Source organism: Pogona vitticeps, chromosome 6, assembly GCF_051106095.1.
Source record: "Pogona vitticeps strain Pit_001003342236 chromosome 6, PviZW2.1, whole genome shotgun sequence".
Classification (NCBI taxonomy): Eukaryota; Metazoa; Chordata; class Lepidosauria; order Squamata; family Agamidae; genus Pogona; species Pogona vitticeps.
In genome coordinates, this window is record NC_135788.1 from 74,679,010 (window position 1) to 74,697,931 (window position 18,922).

An 18,922-nucleotide genomic window follows, 5' to 3' on the forward strand; every position below is an offset into this window, starting at 1 on the left:
GGTTTCATCATTGGGAATGGTGCCCAGAAAGGCACCTGGTAAATTTAGATTCATTCACCACCTGTCCTACCCAGCAGGGGAATCAGTCAATGATAGGATTCCACATTTGATACTGCTGTATGCATGGTGAGAGCCTGTGGACATGGCACTGAGGTGGCAAAATGCAACATTAAATCAGCATTTCACCTGCTACCACTGCATCTTGCTGATTTTGAGTTGCTGGGTTTTCTTTTTTGACAGATTTTACTACATGGATAGAGCACTGCCTATGGGATTCTCTATCTCTTGAGAAGTGTTCGAGCGCTTCACTTCCTTTCTGGAGTGAGCACTCAAGCACAGGGCGGGGTGCCCTCTTGTGGTGTACTAATTGGATGATTCATTTTTTGTGGGAAATGAGGGACTTCACATTGCAAGCACATGATGTAAGTCTTGCAGGAACTAGCATGGGAGCTAAGTGTTCCCCAGCAGAGGAAAAAACAGAGGGCCCATGCACTGTCCTTACTTATTTAGGGGTGGAGCTTGATATCAATCAGCAATATAGTAGGCTGCCGGAGGATAAGTTGACAGACCTTAGGCAGCGAATACATTCCATGTTAGTCTGTACCAGAGTGATTTTAAGGGAGGTTCTGGAGGTTGTAGGGCACTTAATTTCACTTGCAGGGTAGTTGTGCCAGGCATTGCCTTTCTTAGGCATCTGTGCAACACTGTGAGGGATTTATCAAAGCGACATCACCGACAGAAGCTATCTGTTTGGAGGAAGGAAGACTCGAGGGTCTGGTTAAAGTTTCTAGATGGCTTTAATGGTGTTTCATTCTGGTGGGAGGAAGTTCGTCTAGGTGCAGAATTCCAAGTTAATTTGGATTCTGCTTCCTTGTTGGGTTATGGGATTTATTTCAGAGGAAGGTGGTGTGCGGGGGCACGGTCCAAGGGGGAACTTGGGGATCACCCAAGATCTTTTGGTGTGACAATCTGGCAGTGGTGCATGTTGTTAATTCCCTGTCATCTAGATCCATAAGAGTGTCCGGGTTTTATACTATGCTGCTTGCATTATAACATGATACGTGCCTGGGGTAGAAAATGTTCTGGTAGATACCCTGTCCCATCAACAGATCGACCAGTTCAGGGTGTTGGTGCTGGGCACTTGGGTACAACCAGATATCCTTCCATAGGAGGCATGTAGCCTTTGCAGTTTGAAGCCAACAGGGTTATTAATTTAGTTGTGGCACCCAGCACCAGGCATCACTATGTGGCAGCCTGCAAGGAATGTTTCACATTTTGTGCACAGGAAGGGCTAGGTAGGCCATGGTCCATTACAGTGGAGCATCTTCAGCAATTTGGGTTACACCTACGTCACAAGGGATTAGCTCCTCGAGGCATTCGGGGGGAAATGTTGGCATTGGCATTTTACACTGAGGATCAATGATGTAGAGATCCTACAAAGTATTTTCGTGCCACACTCAAATGGAGGGAATGGAGAGGCATGCTCTGGGACGGGTACTCCGGATGTGACCCCTCATATTTTGGTTGTTCACTCAAGAAAAAATGACTTGACCCAGAAGTTGGGGAAGTCACTAATTATAGAAGTGATTAATTATGTGCAAGCCATTGGGGCTGTGTTCCCAAGAACACGGATTGTTTGGTCAAACATAATATGCAGGAGGGTATGGTGTGCTGAGTGTCAGCCGAGATGTATTGACCATTAGACACATGGAATGAATTGGGAGGTGGGCAGAGCTATAAAGGCTGGTCTGGTGACGGTGGTGAAGCATCCTGATATACAAATGAACCAGCTTGAGTTATTCAGACCAGAGGGTGTGCATTTGTCAGACCGGGGCCTCTACATATCCTTGTGGGATTTGCAAGGGGGGCTTAGGGCTGAAATATTCAGTTTTAGTGGCAGGCATGGGACATATGAATAGCCCTATGCCATGGCGGGTAATGTGAAGGTATGAGAGGGAAGTGAGTTACAGGACATTCAAGGAGAGTCCTAAATATCCCACCTCCCAGAATTAGAGCCATACGTTGTTGCAAGGGGAGATGGAATTTAAGGGATTCTCCCTGGCAACAATGCACCTAGAGTCAGAAAGCTCAGTTGGGCTTTGGCTTCAGGGATATTCTTACAGTTGGGTGGTGGAAGACATGCTGTTCAGTTGATAGCACACTTGAGTGCCAAAACCTGCCCCTGAGTGGTCTGGTTTGGAGAAAAGGTACACTGGATCCAGGTAAATTTCGCACTATGGTGGGCCCCTTTGTGAAAGGGGAATTAAAAGTTAAATAGTTTAATAAATTTGTGACCCCAGTTTAACCCAGTCTCTGTGTCTCACCTCTTTATTCTGAGCTGGGTGGGCAGTGACTATATGGACAAGAAAAATATATCTTCAGATTTTCCCAACCATGACACTATGTAATATGGGGGTAATTTAATCATTGATTTTTATTTCAGCGAGATATAAACTATTGGTCCTTATTTGGCTGAATTACTGCTGTCTTTTCAAATTCTTATTCAGGTGAATGTGTGAGCTACTTTTTTAAAAATCATGCAAATAAGAAACTGGCAAGAGCAAAACAATATTGTCATTTTCATTTGGAGAGATTCTCAAAAACACAAAGTTCTTTCTTTTGTTGTGGTCGAACAGTATTTCTTCTATCTTCTCAAATACAGCAGTTCAAAAAGATAAAGCCAACAAAGGTTTTTACACACCCTTGTGGAATGACTAGACATTACACAAATGCAGAGTAATGCTTTCTAATGCTTGCTAAAAAAAAGGGGGGGCACAATGGTTATGATTTTAACAATACCTCAGTTTATACAAAATATTGGAATTTATTTAATACATACTTGTGAAACAGTGATGTCAATTATATAGCATCAAACTAGTCAATTACAATAAAGCCCTGGGCTAATGCTTTTAGACAGCTTAGTACAAAGGTTAACTGATAATATCCAGATTCTTAATCTTGTAATACATTTATTTTTACTTACTTTCTTTCCTGCAACATTCAGTCTTCAAGGATAAAGTAGAGAAAACTCTGCAGAATATTTTAAAACACCACACACAGACACACACATAAATCAAGCTTCAGCAAAGAGACAACTCGTGAATCTGGAGGAAGATCATTCTGTATTACTACTGTATATTCACCTCACACTAAACATAAAAATTATTAACCATCTGTACAATGCAGAAACTCCTCCCCCGCACTTGGATTCTTCCTGCAAATGATAAAACAGGCACTGAAACAAAATCTCATTATCACAAAGTATGGAGACACGTCAAAAGAACTGAATGTAGCTTATGGTGAACACTTGCAGAGTGCAGCCATTTCTTCTATTTCACTGTCAACATTGAACCATGAGATGCAATAGGTTTTTGAAGCACTATGACACTGTTTGACAAAAGACAACATGGAGATGAATACACACACAATTGCCACAAATAACAGTATCTCTATTACAGCATCTCTAGTACTACTTTATAGTAATATTCTGCCCTCAGCACTATTCTTCTGATATGTTCTTTACTCTCTCAGTACACATAAACACTGGAGGTTGTGGGAGTTCCTTCTGTTAACAGAATGAGAACAGGCAGCAGCACTGACAAGAGTGAAGATTTCACATGCCCATTGAAGAAATTATTTGTCTGAACTGGGCAGAAAGTAGAAATCTGTTGTTATCAAAGACTCTAATGGACTCCCTTTTATACATTAAGAAGCACGTCCTGAGTATGATTCTTTAACCAACTATGTATCCACCTGACACTTGTTTTATCCAGCCCTCACCTTGTTAACTTGCTAATCAGAATGTCATGGGGCACCTTGTCGAAGGCCTTGCAGAAGTCAAGATATATTATGTCTACAGCATTACCACCATCTACGAAGGAGGTTGCCCAATCAAAAAATGAGATCAGATCAGGCAGGATTTGTTCTTGATAAATCCATATTGGCTTCTAGTCATTACTGCATTGTTTTCAAGGTGCTTGCAGAGTGACTGCTTTATAATCTTCTCCAGAATTTTCCATGGGATTGCTGTCAGCCTGACCCATCTGTGCTTCTCCAGTTCCTCCTTTTCATGCTTTTTGAAGATTGGGGCATTAGCTCTCATCCAATCATCTCTTGCTTCACGCTACCTCCATGATTTCAAGAAAATAATAGACAGTGGTTCTTTAACCTCTTCAGCCAGTTTCTTCAACATCCTTGGATGCACTTCATCCGGCCTGGGATTTGAAATTTAAAATAGGAAGGTACTCCTTGACTCTTAAGATGCAATTCTATCCCCTCCCTTTGTACTTCACATTTGCCTGGCCGAGTGTAGGCTGTCTTTTGGGAGAAGACCAAGCTGAAGTAGGAATTGAGCACTTCTAGCTTTTCTTTGTTATTTGTTACCATTGTTATGTTCCCATTGAGTAACTAAGCCACTGTTTCTTTTCTCTGCCTTTTGCTACACACATGTTGCTTTTAGCATATCTTGCTAACCTCAGAGTATTCTTAGCTTTTGCCACCCCTGAATTTCTTTGCTATTTTTCTATACTCTTCCTTTGTAGCCTGGCCTTTTTTCCACTTCCTATATGTGTCCTTTTTTTGTTTTCAGGCCCTCTCTTGAGCTTTTTGTTAACTCACATTGAGTTTTTCTTTTCTTTTTTTGCCATCTTCCATCTTTTCTTCTTTTTCAAATTGTTGTAGTTGTGATTTTAGAATTTCCTTTTTGAAAAATTCCCACCCATTTTGGAATCTTTTTCCTGCCACAATTTCCTGCCAAGGGATCTTGCCTATCAGTATTCTGAGTATATTAAAATTGGCTTTCCTGAAATTCAATGTATAGGTGGAGCTACACACTGCTTTTATTTCTTTCAAAATAAAAAACTGAAGTAGAACATGGTCACTTTCCCTTAAAGTTTCTCACGCTGTCACTTCTTCCACCAAGTCATCTCTGTTGGTTAAGATTAAATCCAGGATAGATACTCCTCTGCTTTCTTTCAGTTTTTGTAGGTTAAAATGATCAGGCACACAAGCCAGGGATTTCTTGGGAGGTCCATATTTGGCATAATTTTTCTCCCAACAGATCAGGATAATTGAAATTTCCCATTACTGCTACATCATGTTCTCTGAAATTCTTGCAATTTGTTTTTCAAAAGTTTCATCTGCATCTTTTTCTTGATTGGGTGGACTCCAATTGAGTAGACTCCAACTATGTTTTGTTTTTTGCCATAATTATATTAATCCAGATGCTCACAATGGCACAGCCTGTATTTCTATGCAGGAATATGTGGGTTGGTTTTTTTTTACATATAATGCTACTCTACCTCCCTTTCCATTCTTTCTGTCCTTTTTGAACAATTTATATCCTTCAGTTGGGTCCCCTTATTGGAAGAAAGTCTGCCTATAAATAAAACAAATAGAATGAAACAAATAAATTGTTGTATTCTAGTAATGGAAATCATCACACAAAGTTTCAGTTATCCCTTTCAAATCCTATTTACCCACCTGAACTAGGATTTCCAGTTGTACTTGTATGTTTCCCATGCTCCTGGCATTCATGTATAGACACCGGAGATTGTGTGATTTATGGCCTGCTTTATTTCCTATATTTGTTGAAGCTTATTATTGGGTCCCATCAGAGATGCTTGGTCCATTTCTCCTTTTGTACATATGCCTTCATCTATCTATGTCTCTCAGCTTGTGTCCCCCTTCTACTTCCACTTCAGTTTAAAATCTTTGTGATGAAGTTCTTCATGCTTTGGCCAAACATATTCTTCCCAGTTCTTGTGAGGTGCAAACCATCACTTGCCAGCAGTCCGTTTTCCAGAAAGCTTGGCCCGTGGATCCAAAATCCAAATCCATCATATTGGCACCACCTTCGTAGCCAGTAATTCACCCAAAGCATTTTCCTTTCCCTTTCTATTCCTCTTCTGAATACTGCTAGGATGGATGAGGAGACTACCTGAGCCTCAAAGTCCTTGCGTTTCTGTTCCAAAGCTTCAAAGCCTGATATGATTTCTCCATAGCTCCTCTTGGCTGTTTCATTTTTCCCATGTGGATGAGAAGAAAGGGATATGCATCAGCCAATTCATAGGTGAGAGGAGTGTATGCATTCACATGTACAGCCATTGGTTGTTGACTGAGACTGTAGGGTGAGCAAAGTGTGCCACTTCAGGCTTTGTTTGACTGCAACTCCCATTTGATTTGGCGAGTGTAACCAGTGTTGAGGAACAAGAGGAGTTGCCATCCAGCAACATCCAGAGATTGACTTTACCCTGATTTAACAGCTTAACTCCGTATCATCAGCTGGTAGGTCTGCCACACCTGCTGGCACTTCAGATGTCTGTGTCAGAAAGTCTAAAAGGAATCTATCCGCATATTTAGTGTTATGTAATTTTCTGTGTTCACCCCCACTAATAAAATGGCTTCTATTCATTCAATATTTCTGTACAGATGGTGTTATTCAGCACTTTAACTAAAAAAGTGCTGAATAACACTTTTTCACCCCCTCTGCCTTGCAGCCTTGGCAGCTACATATGGTTTGCTTGCTTGAGCCATCTGGATTTGTTTTACTAATTTCTGCCACAACCTTCTTCAGATATTCTGCATGATTTTATTTTGGAATGCCAATTTATATACCTTTGTGATATAGGAGACATTTCCCTATTGCTGGCATCTACATCTTCTTTAGTAACTACTGTATAGGAATCATGTGGGCATGCTAATGACTAGAAATTCTTAGGGCTACCCTGAGTATAATGATTAAATGAAATAAGTTGAATGAAGCATCATTAAAGGAAGAACAGTTAGATGAAAAGCAGGAGAGGTGTAATACTTGTGGCAAGTTGAAATACTGTTTTAAGTAAAAGAGACGGGGGTGCAATTTTTTCATAGAATTGTAGACCTACAATTTTATGGAAGAAAAATGTAGACCTGTGGAACTGCAAGATTTCCCACATTCACATAGCTGTGCTTTAATTGTCCCTGACTGATGACCCTCAACGCTGTTTCAAAACCTCCAATAAAGGACAATCCACCCACTGGAGCAGCAGCAAACAAGCTTGCCTTCTGTCTTTTATAAGACTGACCTCCAAGCATTGGGTTATTTTCCAGCCAGTTCCTCAGCAGAGGAGTGTGGAGAGTCTGGTCACTTTTAAGCTGCTGGGGTTTGGGGATGATCCACTTCAATCTAATTTGGGGCCTACTCTTTTTAAATAGAGACTGCCTTTGGTTGCCTTGATAGACAATTTATGCTGTGAACTGGCAAGTGACTATGTGTTCCTGATGTTTCTACTGAGCCTCTTTATTCCAGAACTGGACAACATCATGGCTATGCTGATTTAACTGAACCCAAACCAATTTCTAACTTCTGCTCAGTAACCAGCGTTTTCTCTCTCTTATGTTTTGCCCATGTATTTTACCTTGCGTGATCAATAGTAGGCTGGTGTGTCCATCATATTCTTCTGTAGTGTCTGTTTGGAATGGGACTTGTAAGGTTTTTTCATGATCCAAACCCTTCTTTGCAGAATTTCAAAAGAAGGTACTGGGGAGGCACCTGTTGGGACAACATGGCAGCTGGGCTGTGGTGTTCCTCAGTATTCTGCCTTGTTTTTTATTCAGTTTAAAATATACACCAGGAATATGTGTTGTTGCCCTTCAAATGTTTTTGGTTCTACAATTCCTGTCAGCTCTAGACATCATAATTGATAGCAATGGATTGTGGGGGACATGGGTGTCCTAAGATAGTAATTCCCTTTTGGATCAGATATTCATTCATCCCGCCAGCCAGCCATTATTCATTCAAAATTGCACTTAAACATATCCTGCTAGTAGGGGTGTTTTTTCCACCATTGCTTATAAGATTTTAAAGATTATTATATATACTAAGGATAAAATAATGTTCCCACATGAAGGTAAAATGAACAGATAGCAGAAATGGTGTGCATATGCATTATGTTCATAAACTATCATGCTTCTCTGAAAATAATTCCTATAACTGGAAGTGCAGTTGAAAAACATTTGTAGGACCACTGTTGCCCATTCCTTATGCAAAACATCAAGAAGATGAAGCATTAAGAGTTCATTGCTGCCAGTATGCTGATGTCATCGAACTGATGCTTTGGCTGGGGTGAGCATTTGGAAATATTCTGTATGTGTTACATTCTTAAACACTAAGAAAACTATTCTAATATATGTATTTTATTTTTAACAGATCTGGTATTTTACATATGCTTTTAAAGTACTGCTAAAAAGTACAGTGGTGCCTCGCTTAACGAGTTGCGGATTTTGCGATCGCTTTTGCAATTGCATTACGATGTTGCCTATGGGGAAAAATCGCTTTGCGATTTTTCCCCATAGGCAACCATTTTCCCCCATCTGACCGGCGGGAGCCTCTGAAGGACCGCTCCCGCCGCTCAGCTGGGGGAAAATGTCGGCAGTGGGCGGCGGCCTCGGAAGGACCCCGAAGCCACCGCCCGACTGCCGACATTTTGCCTTCCCAGCTCTCAAAGGGCCCCCCTCCGACATTGGAGAGAACCCCTTTGAGAGCTCGGAAGGCTCTCAGCGGTGGCGGGGGCAGGGTAGGGTGGATCCGGAAAGCTTCCAGGCAAAGCACTGGAAGCGGTCCAGAACACACACACCCTGCCGCCGCTGCTTGCAATCGCCCCGCGCTGCCTATCCCAGTCATGCTAGCATGACTGGGATGGGCGGCGCGGGTCGGCTCGCCGCTTGGATCTGCCCCGCACTGCCTATCCCAGTCATGCTAGCATGACTGGGATAGGTGGCGCAGGTTGGCTCCCGGCGGCTGGGGCCACCCTGCCGCCGCCGCCGCTTGGATCCGCCCCGCGCTCAGCCGAGCACGGGGCGGATCCAAGCCCAGGATGGGTAGAAACGCCAGCCGGCTCTTGCGAAAGAGGGAGGTGGAGGTCCCCGCTCTCCTTAGCAAGAGCCGACCGGCGTTTCTACCCAGCTGGGCAGCGGGCTCTTGCTGGAGATGCCGAGCGAGACAAATGATTTCCCTTGTCTGGATTAGCACAAAATAATGGGAGGCTGGAGCTGTAAAAGCCTTGAGTGTAGACGAAAATTGCTTGACCATCCTGGGTCTTTTAGGTGCCAGGTAGTGAGCAGGTTGGAGTTGATGTGGGTCACGGTGATATAGCTGTTTCAACACCAATGGCTGTCAAGATCAAGGCCCGCCATGAGAAGGTATGGCCGAGCTGGATAGAGCAACTGGCCGATTGGCAGTTGCGGTTTGTGCGTTCAAGCACTGGTCGGGTCAAATGGAAACCCGGTGAGTGCTGAATGCGAGTCTGAGCCATGCGTGATGAAATAGACAGCTCCAGGGACTGTTGGGGCCGATGTCTCTGAAAAGGTCATGGTGGATGATCAGATATTACCGAATAAGGTATGGTCTCTAGTTGTTCGGAGTCGATCCTATCAGGTGAAGCAACTACGGAAGGATTGCTCGAAAGAACAGTGTTGAGGATTGGGAGGAGAAGATGTTAATCAACTGTGTCATCCCATTCTGGTGATTGGAAGCAGGGTTGATGAAAGGGGATTCTGTCATCGTCAGAAGGCGAATCAATAGAGATTGATTTGGTGGTTTGTTGAGGCTGGTGAGAAAAATCTATCTAAAGATCTATCTTTAGATCTAGATGATCTAAAATTAAAGCTGCAGCTTTAGAATTATGCTGTTTAGGTCTTTTAGGTGGAGAAGACTCCGGAACTGAACAGGCTTCGGTGGACATTTGATGTTTAGTGGAGGGCTTTGATATCGAGGATTTCAGTATCAAGCGCTTTGATTTATGGGTTTTTGAAGTTTTAGACAAACTAGATGGAGCATCGGAGTGGGATGGTGTGGTTGATGGACATTGTTTGGAGGCTTCAGAAAGAACCTTCTCCATTGCTTTGGTTTGTGAGGTGACCTTACAAGGAGGTTGGGCCATTTTGGTTGGTTGAAGGGATTGTTCTCAAAGATGGAGTTTTAATCTGGACAAGTGAGAACGGAGGACTCTGCACTTGAAGTTCTTACAATGATGGCAGGAGGATGTCTGGTGTGCCTCTCCCAAGCAAAAAAGACACTTGGCGTGGCCGTTGGAGAGTGGTATTTTGTTATCACAGACCACACAGTGCTTAAACAGGCCCAAAGGGGCCATGCATAGGAGAAAATAATTTGAGGAGAAGAAACAATGATGGGGAGGGAGGTACTGTGGCCGGAGGCCGAGCAAAGTAAAAAAGTAAAAATTTCTGATGATAATGAATTTGATCTAAAAGTTTAAAGTGAAAAAAAGATTGATAACAGGAAGGAATCAAGAATAAACTCTTTCTCTTTTACTCACAGAAGCAGAACTATGAGGCTCTCAATGTAGCGGTTGAAAGAAACTGAAAGGGGAGCCTTGGTGCCAAGGTACTTATACGAGGGGGGAGGGGCATTATTCTGTGTTTTTTGAAACCGCAGAAGCTCTAGAACTTTCTGATGAGGCTCCGCACAGGCACCATCACCCAGGGTTTGATTCACAGAGGCCACAAAGAACTTTAAGTTCATATTTCATAATTTCTTTAATTATTCATGCCTACAATTTCCTTCATGAGTGTAGAATTTGTATTTCGCCACAGCCCTCAAATAATGTTGTACATATAGAAAACAGAAGCAATGTAGATAAATAAAGCTTGTAGAACTGGACAAGCTAATGTTGCCTGAAATTATTGCAAGAATGGGACTAATACTTTGAAACCCAGATGATATGATCGGATGTGATTGTTTGGTCTCATTCTGCAATTAACTCTATAATAGGACATATTCCACCTGTGACAAACACAGGCTTCTGATCGTTTTTCCTGGAGATCAATGAAATTTTGTAGGACTCCAGGGGAACATTCAGGTGTTAACTGAACTAACATGACTCTCTCTTTCACATCAAAAAGAAATAAGCTATCCTGGTTTTAAATTAGGGTTTGATGTCATCAATTGGCTGGATGTGGGTTAAAAGGTGAACTTAATCCAGAGGAGACAGAGGTATCCCAGATTAGTCCACAGGACAGCTGAGAAAACAGGGATTCCATTTTTGCGGGATGAGGTTACATTCACTTTCCAGACTCAAAACTTGCAATCTGTGTGAAATCTTTGCTTCTACCCCGAACCTGGATGTCCTGATTTCAGTGCCGTCAGTAGAGATGTTTGCACAGCTAAAGCTAGTGTATCACTTTTACCTCTTCTTAGAGGTACTATCTGGCTAATGTTTGTTCATGCCTTAATTACACTGCCCTACCTTTGAAGTGACTTCAGTTGGTCTAAAATACTACAGACAGACAGTTGACCTGGGACAGTTAGAAGGGGCAAGTGATTACAACAGCTTCAATTGGCTACTGATCTCTTTCCAGACCAAGTTGTCAGTGAGTCCAAAACTGGGACTAGTCACAACATAATTTGCAGCAGCTCCACTGGCTGCTGATCCATTTCCAGGCACAATTCAAAGTGTTACTTCTAACCTATCAAGCCCTAAACAGCTTGGGCCTAAGCTATGTCAAAGATTGCATCCCCTTTTATGACCTTGTGGAAGTGATAAGATCATCAGGAGAGGCCTTTTTCTCAGTCCCATCACCTTCACAAGTGTGTCTGGTGGGTACATGGGAGAGGGCCTTCCCTGTTGCTGCTCCCAGACTTTGGAATTTCCTCCCACAGGAAGTTAGCCTAGCCCCATCTTACTATCTTTCCAAAAGTAGGTGAATACCTTTCTCTTCGTGGCAAACTTTTCCTTTGTGACTGACTGCCTAGATGCAGTTTTTAAATGGGCTGTTGTAACTTGAATGTGTTTTGGAGTTGCTTATGTTTTTAGTATTTATTTATTTATTTATTTATTTATTTATTTATCTATCTATCTATCTATCTATCTATCTATCTATCTATCTATCTATCTATCTATCTATCTATCTATCTATCTATCTATCTATCTATCTATCTATCTATCTATCTATCTATCTATCTATCTATCTATCTATCTATTTATTTATACCCCGCCTATAGTGTTTGTTTGATCCTATTTAGTATTTGTATACTCACAATTGTTAACTTTAATATTATCTTTTAATGATGCAACTCACTTTGGGTCCTATTAAGGAGAAAGACAGGGTAAAATTTTTTTTGAATACATAACAAATAAATAAAGATCTAAGTGTTACAGTGGACCATTGACTTATGGACTTCTCCTGCAGCAAAATTTCACTTCGCTTTGCGGCCAGAGAATTAACCTTCAGACTGGAAAGGGGAGGTGGGGAAAGCATCAAATTCAAATTGGTGGCAGAGAAGCCCTGGAAGGCCTCCGGAGGTCCCCCGCCGCTGCCGGGAGCCGCGCCACACCAGGCGATCCCAGCCATGCTTGGATTCCTGAACTTCCCCCACCGCCGCTGTTCGAGAGTGGTGTGGCTCAGCTCCCAGCAGCGGCAGCGGTGGTGGGGGAAGTCCAGGAGTCTGAGCATGGCCAGAATCGCCCGGCGCAACTCAGCTCCCAGCAGCGGTAGAAGTCCAGAAGTCTGAGCATGGCTGGGATCACCCAGCGCAGCTCGGCTCTCAGCAGCGGTGGCAGCGGAAGTCCAGGAGTCCAAGCATGGCCAGGAGTCCCGGCAAGGTGCTGCTTTTTGCATTTATTTTCTATGGGAAACGGACCCTCGACCTACAGACTTTTCGACCTGTGGCCACCATTCCAATATCTATCTATCTATCTATCTATCTATCTATCTATCTATCTATCTATCTATCTATCTATCTATCTATCTATCTCAGCCAATACAATGTGCAAAGACCAAAAAAAAAAGAAAGAAAGAAAAAAGTCTCAAGCTGAGAAGCAGGACTCATGATGTTGAGAAGTACAAATGACATGCGTTCTTTGGTTGAATCCATCCAGAAGGGTAGCATTCTCAGTGGTTCAGGAGAGACAAGACATGTACCTTTAATCTAATCTCAACCAGAACTTTTATCCCAATTCTTAAGACAATGGAATTTGCATGGGTTCAGAAAACAAACCAGAACTCACTCAATGATTTTAACCCCCCCCCCAAAAAAAACACAACACCTTGTGGTTGAGGGATATGTTTTCAGTTGAATTGTGTGTTACATTTTAGTTAAGATTCTGTTCATTAACTATTTTCTTACTATAAACTGCCTTGAGTAGCACAGGATATTTATGGTAATCAATCCATAATTTTGTACACTGCCTTATGAGAACAATTGTCCTGACAGGCAATTTTGTAATTTTTTCAAAAATATTCCTAAATTTATATATTGGCTCACATAGAAAGCTGCTATTTTCACAGTAGCTGTGGTGGCAGAGAGACAGATTTTCCTAGAACTATGTTTTGTTTATGAGCTTTCCCTGTTGTAGTTCCAAGTATTTTGTGCTAGCCTGATGCTGAATAGAAAATTTAAGACCCAGAATATTTGGTCCTGTAGGAATGAAACCTGCTAGAACTGGTTTTCTGAAATGGACCAACACAGTTGCCTACAGTTCTGGAGATCTGGCTATGAGTGTCAACATTTATTGCTACTTGAGTGAAAAGGATTAGGGAAATGGAAACTGCTGAGCAAAATAATGTTTGCTAGCTTTGGTTTCAAGTATGTTGCCCTCATTAGCTTCATTTACATGCCCCTTTTGAAAAATACAAAACATTACGAATAATATAAAATCAATAGCATCGTATGAATGTTTATTTCTAGTTACAAGAAACAGAATCAGTCCCTCATTTATACAAAAATACCCGAAAGATTACAATTAGGTTCACTACCCAACCCTTCCCCCCCCCAGCCTCCTATTTACAGTATGAAGCAACACATATTGAGTATGAAGTTTTGTCTCTTAAGTTAATTAATACCTTTTGCATTCCCTGAAATCTTAACTTTTATTTCATTTTGCAGTCACTAAAAAGTCTTGCCTAGTGACAATATAATTTACAATAAACAAGTCTTGCCACTGGAAAGGTGCATTGATTGGTTAAAACGATCAGGTACTTAGTGCAGAAAAGATAAGACAAAACGTCTAAAAACAGAGGCACGTGTTTCTTCAAGATTAATTCAACAAATAAAAATGTATCTTAACAAACAAAACATCTACTGTAATATAACTTACCTACTAAGTTTTTTTTTTAAAAAAATTACCAAATCGTTTGGCATTTTCCTTCTCAAAATATTACACAAATGCTACATGATGAATTTTATTTAGAAAATAAAAAAATCACAGGCAAAAAAGAAAGAAAAGAAAAGAAAAAAATTCAACAGGCTCCAGAAACAACCCTGAGCATCCCTCTTTACATTCATATCATTTAAATAAAAATTTTTTAAAAAGAACTCCAATATCCTTCAGCCCTTGGTTTCTAAGCTGCCAGCCAGCTTTCTCTACTGGAAATAATTAAGCAGAGTTCTTTAAATTTTAATTTCCAGCAAGGGAGTGGGGGCAATAATAGTATGCTCAAGTATTAGCAACCACTTTGATGTGGTCAATGTCTTTTAAAAAATACTAATCTTAAAAGCTGGGAAAGAGTGAACAAAATAGTGAGCCATCTACATTCAAAATCATTATTGATAGTCAAATCTTTTATTCTCAAATTAAATTAAAATGCAAGATTTATAAATATGGAACAATTAGTGGGAAATTGCATCATTGGAACTAACCTATGTAAACACATGAACTTAAAACGTTAGAAAGTCTAAATGGTCTTACTGAAAACTGGCGAATGAGAAAATATTAAATTCATACAAGTCTGTCTTAGGAGGGGTGAAATAGAAAATGAAAAATTAAGTCAGATATTCAAGTTAGCTTAATTTGATGTTTAAGAACATTGACAAAAAAAACTCACATAAAATGTATTATGTACATATAAAACCAAAAAGTTTCTAGTGAAAACTAGATCAAGTTTCTTCATCATATATGTAGAAATTTCACGGAAAAAGGCTACTAGAAGGTGTCCTTTAAACTAAAATACAGTGTTTCTATACCATTGATAATTCAGCTGATATGCATGACTCAAGCTAGTTATATTATTTGAAGCTATTCTCAACATTACATGAATACCTTATGAATAAAGAACTGTTTTCCCAACCTCAGCCATTCAGGTGGGCTATTAATTAGATAAGACAATCACTATAATTTAACCTATATGGTTCAATAAAAACTCTGGAGACAAACAGAAGATACTGATTTTGCAACAGTTCTTCTGAACATTCCTGGGGTGAACATAATTCTTGCTTTATAAACCGTAAAAAACACACAAAAACTTTCTGTATATACCTGACCATTACCTCCAAAAATTGAGAGTCAAAAACAGTGATCGTAGTTCAATGCTAGCTATCACAAGAAATAAAAAAACCCTTATTACTATGTAAACATGGAATCAATTGGATATTAACAAGAGATTGTCCTGGTCCAGATGTTATAAACCCTCCATGTGATATACCTCATGCATACAGCTGTGTGGAATTAACAGCATTGCTACACCAAAATATAACCACTGTTCAACAACCCATATTTTAATTGCTGCATGTATTATAACCAGGAAACTGCACCTGTCATTGAGGATTGAATGTTACCTGCTCCACACAGCCAAGCCCCTGTAAGTGTGCCACATGGAAGGTTTCAGACAACTGATGAACCAGGAACAAAGCAAAATCAAACTAGTTTGCCACAGCTACAGGCACCAACTTTTAGTGCATACACCTCCAAATACCAATAGATAGACAAAGCTGACAGTGGTAAATCCAGCAATGGTGAGGATTGTGGAATTTCCCAATACATGTTGCAAACTATTAAACCAGTACTGCTGCATATGATCATCCATTCATTCTAGTGGAACTTGCATAGGTCTCCTTTGCTGGACTGAAATGGGTGGAGGGGCTGCATGACAGTGCTTGATGTATTATACCCACATCGAGACACTGGTACCAAAGCAGAATGTGTATACAACTGACTCCATTTTGCACATTTACCTGACTGAATGTCATTCTTACATAACCATCTCACCTTAAGAGAACTATGTACGTGCTAATGAAACACTGTCCAGTATTCTAGCCACAATTAGGAGTACTGCACATTTGCTTCCGCCTTTTTTTATAGTTTTGGAATTCATTACAGTGTTAACATCTGCACCAACATTTTCACAAAGCACAGAGAGTACCAAAGTACAATTTCCTAAGAAGTGTTTGCGCTGGTATCAAAAATTCAAAAATAGAGGTCACGGGGAAAGGGTGTGTGACTTTAGAGGGCACATTCTAAATTCTTAAACACAGTTAAGTAATTGAACATTGTGGCATCTGTTTTGCATCTGCATTTATAGCCCCAAATTTAAGGGAATAAAATTTTAAAGAAAGATATAAACACTCAATCTTTTGTCATATAAGACAGAACAAAGCAAGCCCCTCTTTGCCACCAAAACATTCACACACAACATACTGCTCCCAACTGTTTCCAAGAATATATATGATCTTAAAAGTTGCTTTAAGTAATGACAATTGATTTCCCCATAGGATGTGTGCAGAATGGGGTACTTGAAAAAGGAGAAAACCTACCTAGGATAAAATAGGTTCAGAACACTGGTGCATAGAATCAGAGTCCTTTACATGACCACTTACCCCTAATGCACTAATCACAGGCAACAGCCAATGGCCTACATCCAATTATTATCCCATTAGTTGACCCTCTGAATAAACCTTGTTTTACTAAGTTCCCACTGATTTAATGGGTTTGCTCCAGTTTAGACTAACAATGGATTTAGGCCATTATTTTTTTAAAAATCATCATTTTAGAAATTATTGTCTGTGATGGTGCATGTTTCTTTGTCTTTTCAGAGTTGCAGCTATACTGATTCTTCAAGAATATTAGCATATGCTATTCTCTGGTGTGGAGTCATCAGACACCTAGATCCTAGATGTCATTGATCCCGAAGCAACTCATGCAGTATAGGGTTTAGATCAATACCCAGATCCTGCACAAACTTAAAAGCTGTTATCAGCTCCTAATATAGGCCATATGCATATCCAAAAATAGGAGTGCAAAAACAAAGACAAAAATAGTGATTGATACAAAAAGTAAACACACTAAGTTTTAAAATGTCAAGATTATTCCAGGGCAAGAGTTTTTTTCAATAATTTTGCTTCACAACCTTGATTCTGTTTAGTGGACCAGCCAAGGGAAAGTTTCCAGTTTTGTTTAGTGATTTTACATACCCTTTCTCAACTTTGGGGGCTTGCTGGGTTACTCAGCAGCAATTATGTTTGGGTATTATACAAACCAGCAAAGTCTTGGTCTGTAGGCACCAGCTAAATTCATCCCTTTTTGAGTCCCAAGGTGCATACCTGGTGCTATTTTTAGTTTTTAAAAAAACAATAACATGTCTGCTAATGTCCCAGTGTCCACCTTCTTTCACAATGTTTCTCTGGAAACTCCAGTCTTTGAGCAAAGCCAGTCTTCAACAAGTATTGGAACAGAGGTCATAAGGCCACACGGATGCAGTGGTGTTTGAGTTTACAAGGCAAAACTCCCTTGTTTAGTTGGTAGAACTCAACCAGCTGTATTAGGTCTGTAAATTTGGTGCTCCCATCATCAAGGCTGAAAAACATCTGCCCATCATCTTCACACTTGAGAAATTAAAACAAAAGAAAAAAAAACAGAACAAAGCAAAAAGTAAATATTGAAACTTCCTATGTTATTCAGGAAATAACTTCAAAGAAACATATTAACCAATAGAAACTGTATTGGACAAAGACTGAATAAATTTTTGGTACTACTTGAATATTTTATGTTGCAAAGTTTTGGGCAAAACAAACACCAATCTTCTTTGTGAAACATCTGATTTCTTAGCTCACTTCTCAACAGGCTAGATAAAGAATCCAAATTCAGAAACTGAATTTATGTGAATTTAGCACTTCCCAGATTTTTACAACAATCATCTGGGACAACAACTTGTTGGGAAATTTCATATATGCAACTAATGGTGTTCAAAATACTTGCATTGTTTTGTGAAATCTCTGTTGTACTCTGTTGTATCTCATTGCACAACCAGATACAGTTGCATAACATATGCCTTCCCAAACAATTCAATATCTTGCACAATATTAGTTGTGCACAAGGAAATCCCCCACAGGCCTTGATAATTATGCCACTGAGGGGAAATGAATTTTGAATTTGGTAATTCTGGCATAAAAATAAAGTATATAAAAATTAATTTAAAAAAATAAAATTCTGACAAAGGATATACAAACAACTTTTTAACGAAAAAAATAGTTTAGATTATTATGACCTATGTTGCTTAAACAAATTCTTATAAATTGAAGAGACAGGTCATGAATGGGGACAATTTCATACTGAAGGCATTACATGAGAAATAAAGAAATATCTATTGCCCATGGGGACAATAGTATGGGTAGAAGTCTTTATTAAACACCAGGTATTGCATATGATGAGGTCATAAAACTGAAACTGGCATGCCTATGCATATATGTGTGATCTGAAGTTCAGTCCTTTGTTTTTAGAAATAATGTTTATGTTCTTAAAACAGTACCAGGGTCTTATATTAATTTTTGCTCCAAAAATGCTTTAGGGCTTATTTTCAGGGGATGTTTTATTTTACAGTCATGTCATCTTCTGGTTGCTGCACAATGGTGGAGGGCGGGGTTTCACTTAACTAGGGGTTATTTTGGGAGTAGGGCTCATATTACGAGCATCCTGAAAAATCATACTAGGGCTTATTTTCAGGTTAGGTCTTATTTTCTGGAAAACAGGGTATTTCTCAATTCTCCAAGCACTGTGGGACCATAATGTCCTGCAATTTTTAGATCACACACACACTATTTTGCTGTCAATGAAAGTATATCAGGCTTCTCATCTTTTTATTTTTCATTTATGATTGAAAAAACAGGGCTGAATCGGGTGACACCTTTTACTTGTCTAGTGCCTGGAGAGCGGCA

General features: G+C 40.1%; 1 protein-coding gene and 1 long non-coding RNA gene across 5 annotated transcripts in view; both read right to left on the reverse strand.

Annotated features, from left to right (window-relative positions):
- Positions 1–5,071: 5,071 nt before the first annotated feature.
- LOC140708370 (uncharacterized) lies at positions 5,072–5,695 on the reverse strand. The gene is made up of 2 exons (XR_012088497.2): positions 5,482–5,695; positions 5,072–5,377 (listed from the first exon to the last, which is right to left on the reverse strand). It is a non-coding gene; the product is annotated as an uncharacterized LOC140708370 (long non-coding RNA).
- A 7,953-nt stretch (positions 5,696–13,648) lies between these two features.
- GRB10 (growth factor receptor bound protein 10) overlaps positions 13,649–18,922 on the reverse strand; it is a 190,141-nt gene continuing 184,867 nt past the window's right edge. For all 4 annotated transcript variants that reach the window (XM_073003891.2, XM_020806217.3, XM_078377599.1 and 1 more), the window contains one exon: positions 13,649–17,593. In XM_073003891.2, coding sequence (XP_072859992.1) covers positions 17,447–17,593 — 147 coding nt within the window. In that variant the 3' untranslated portion in view covers positions 13,649–17,446. The remainder of the gene's footprint in view (positions 17,594–18,922) is intronic.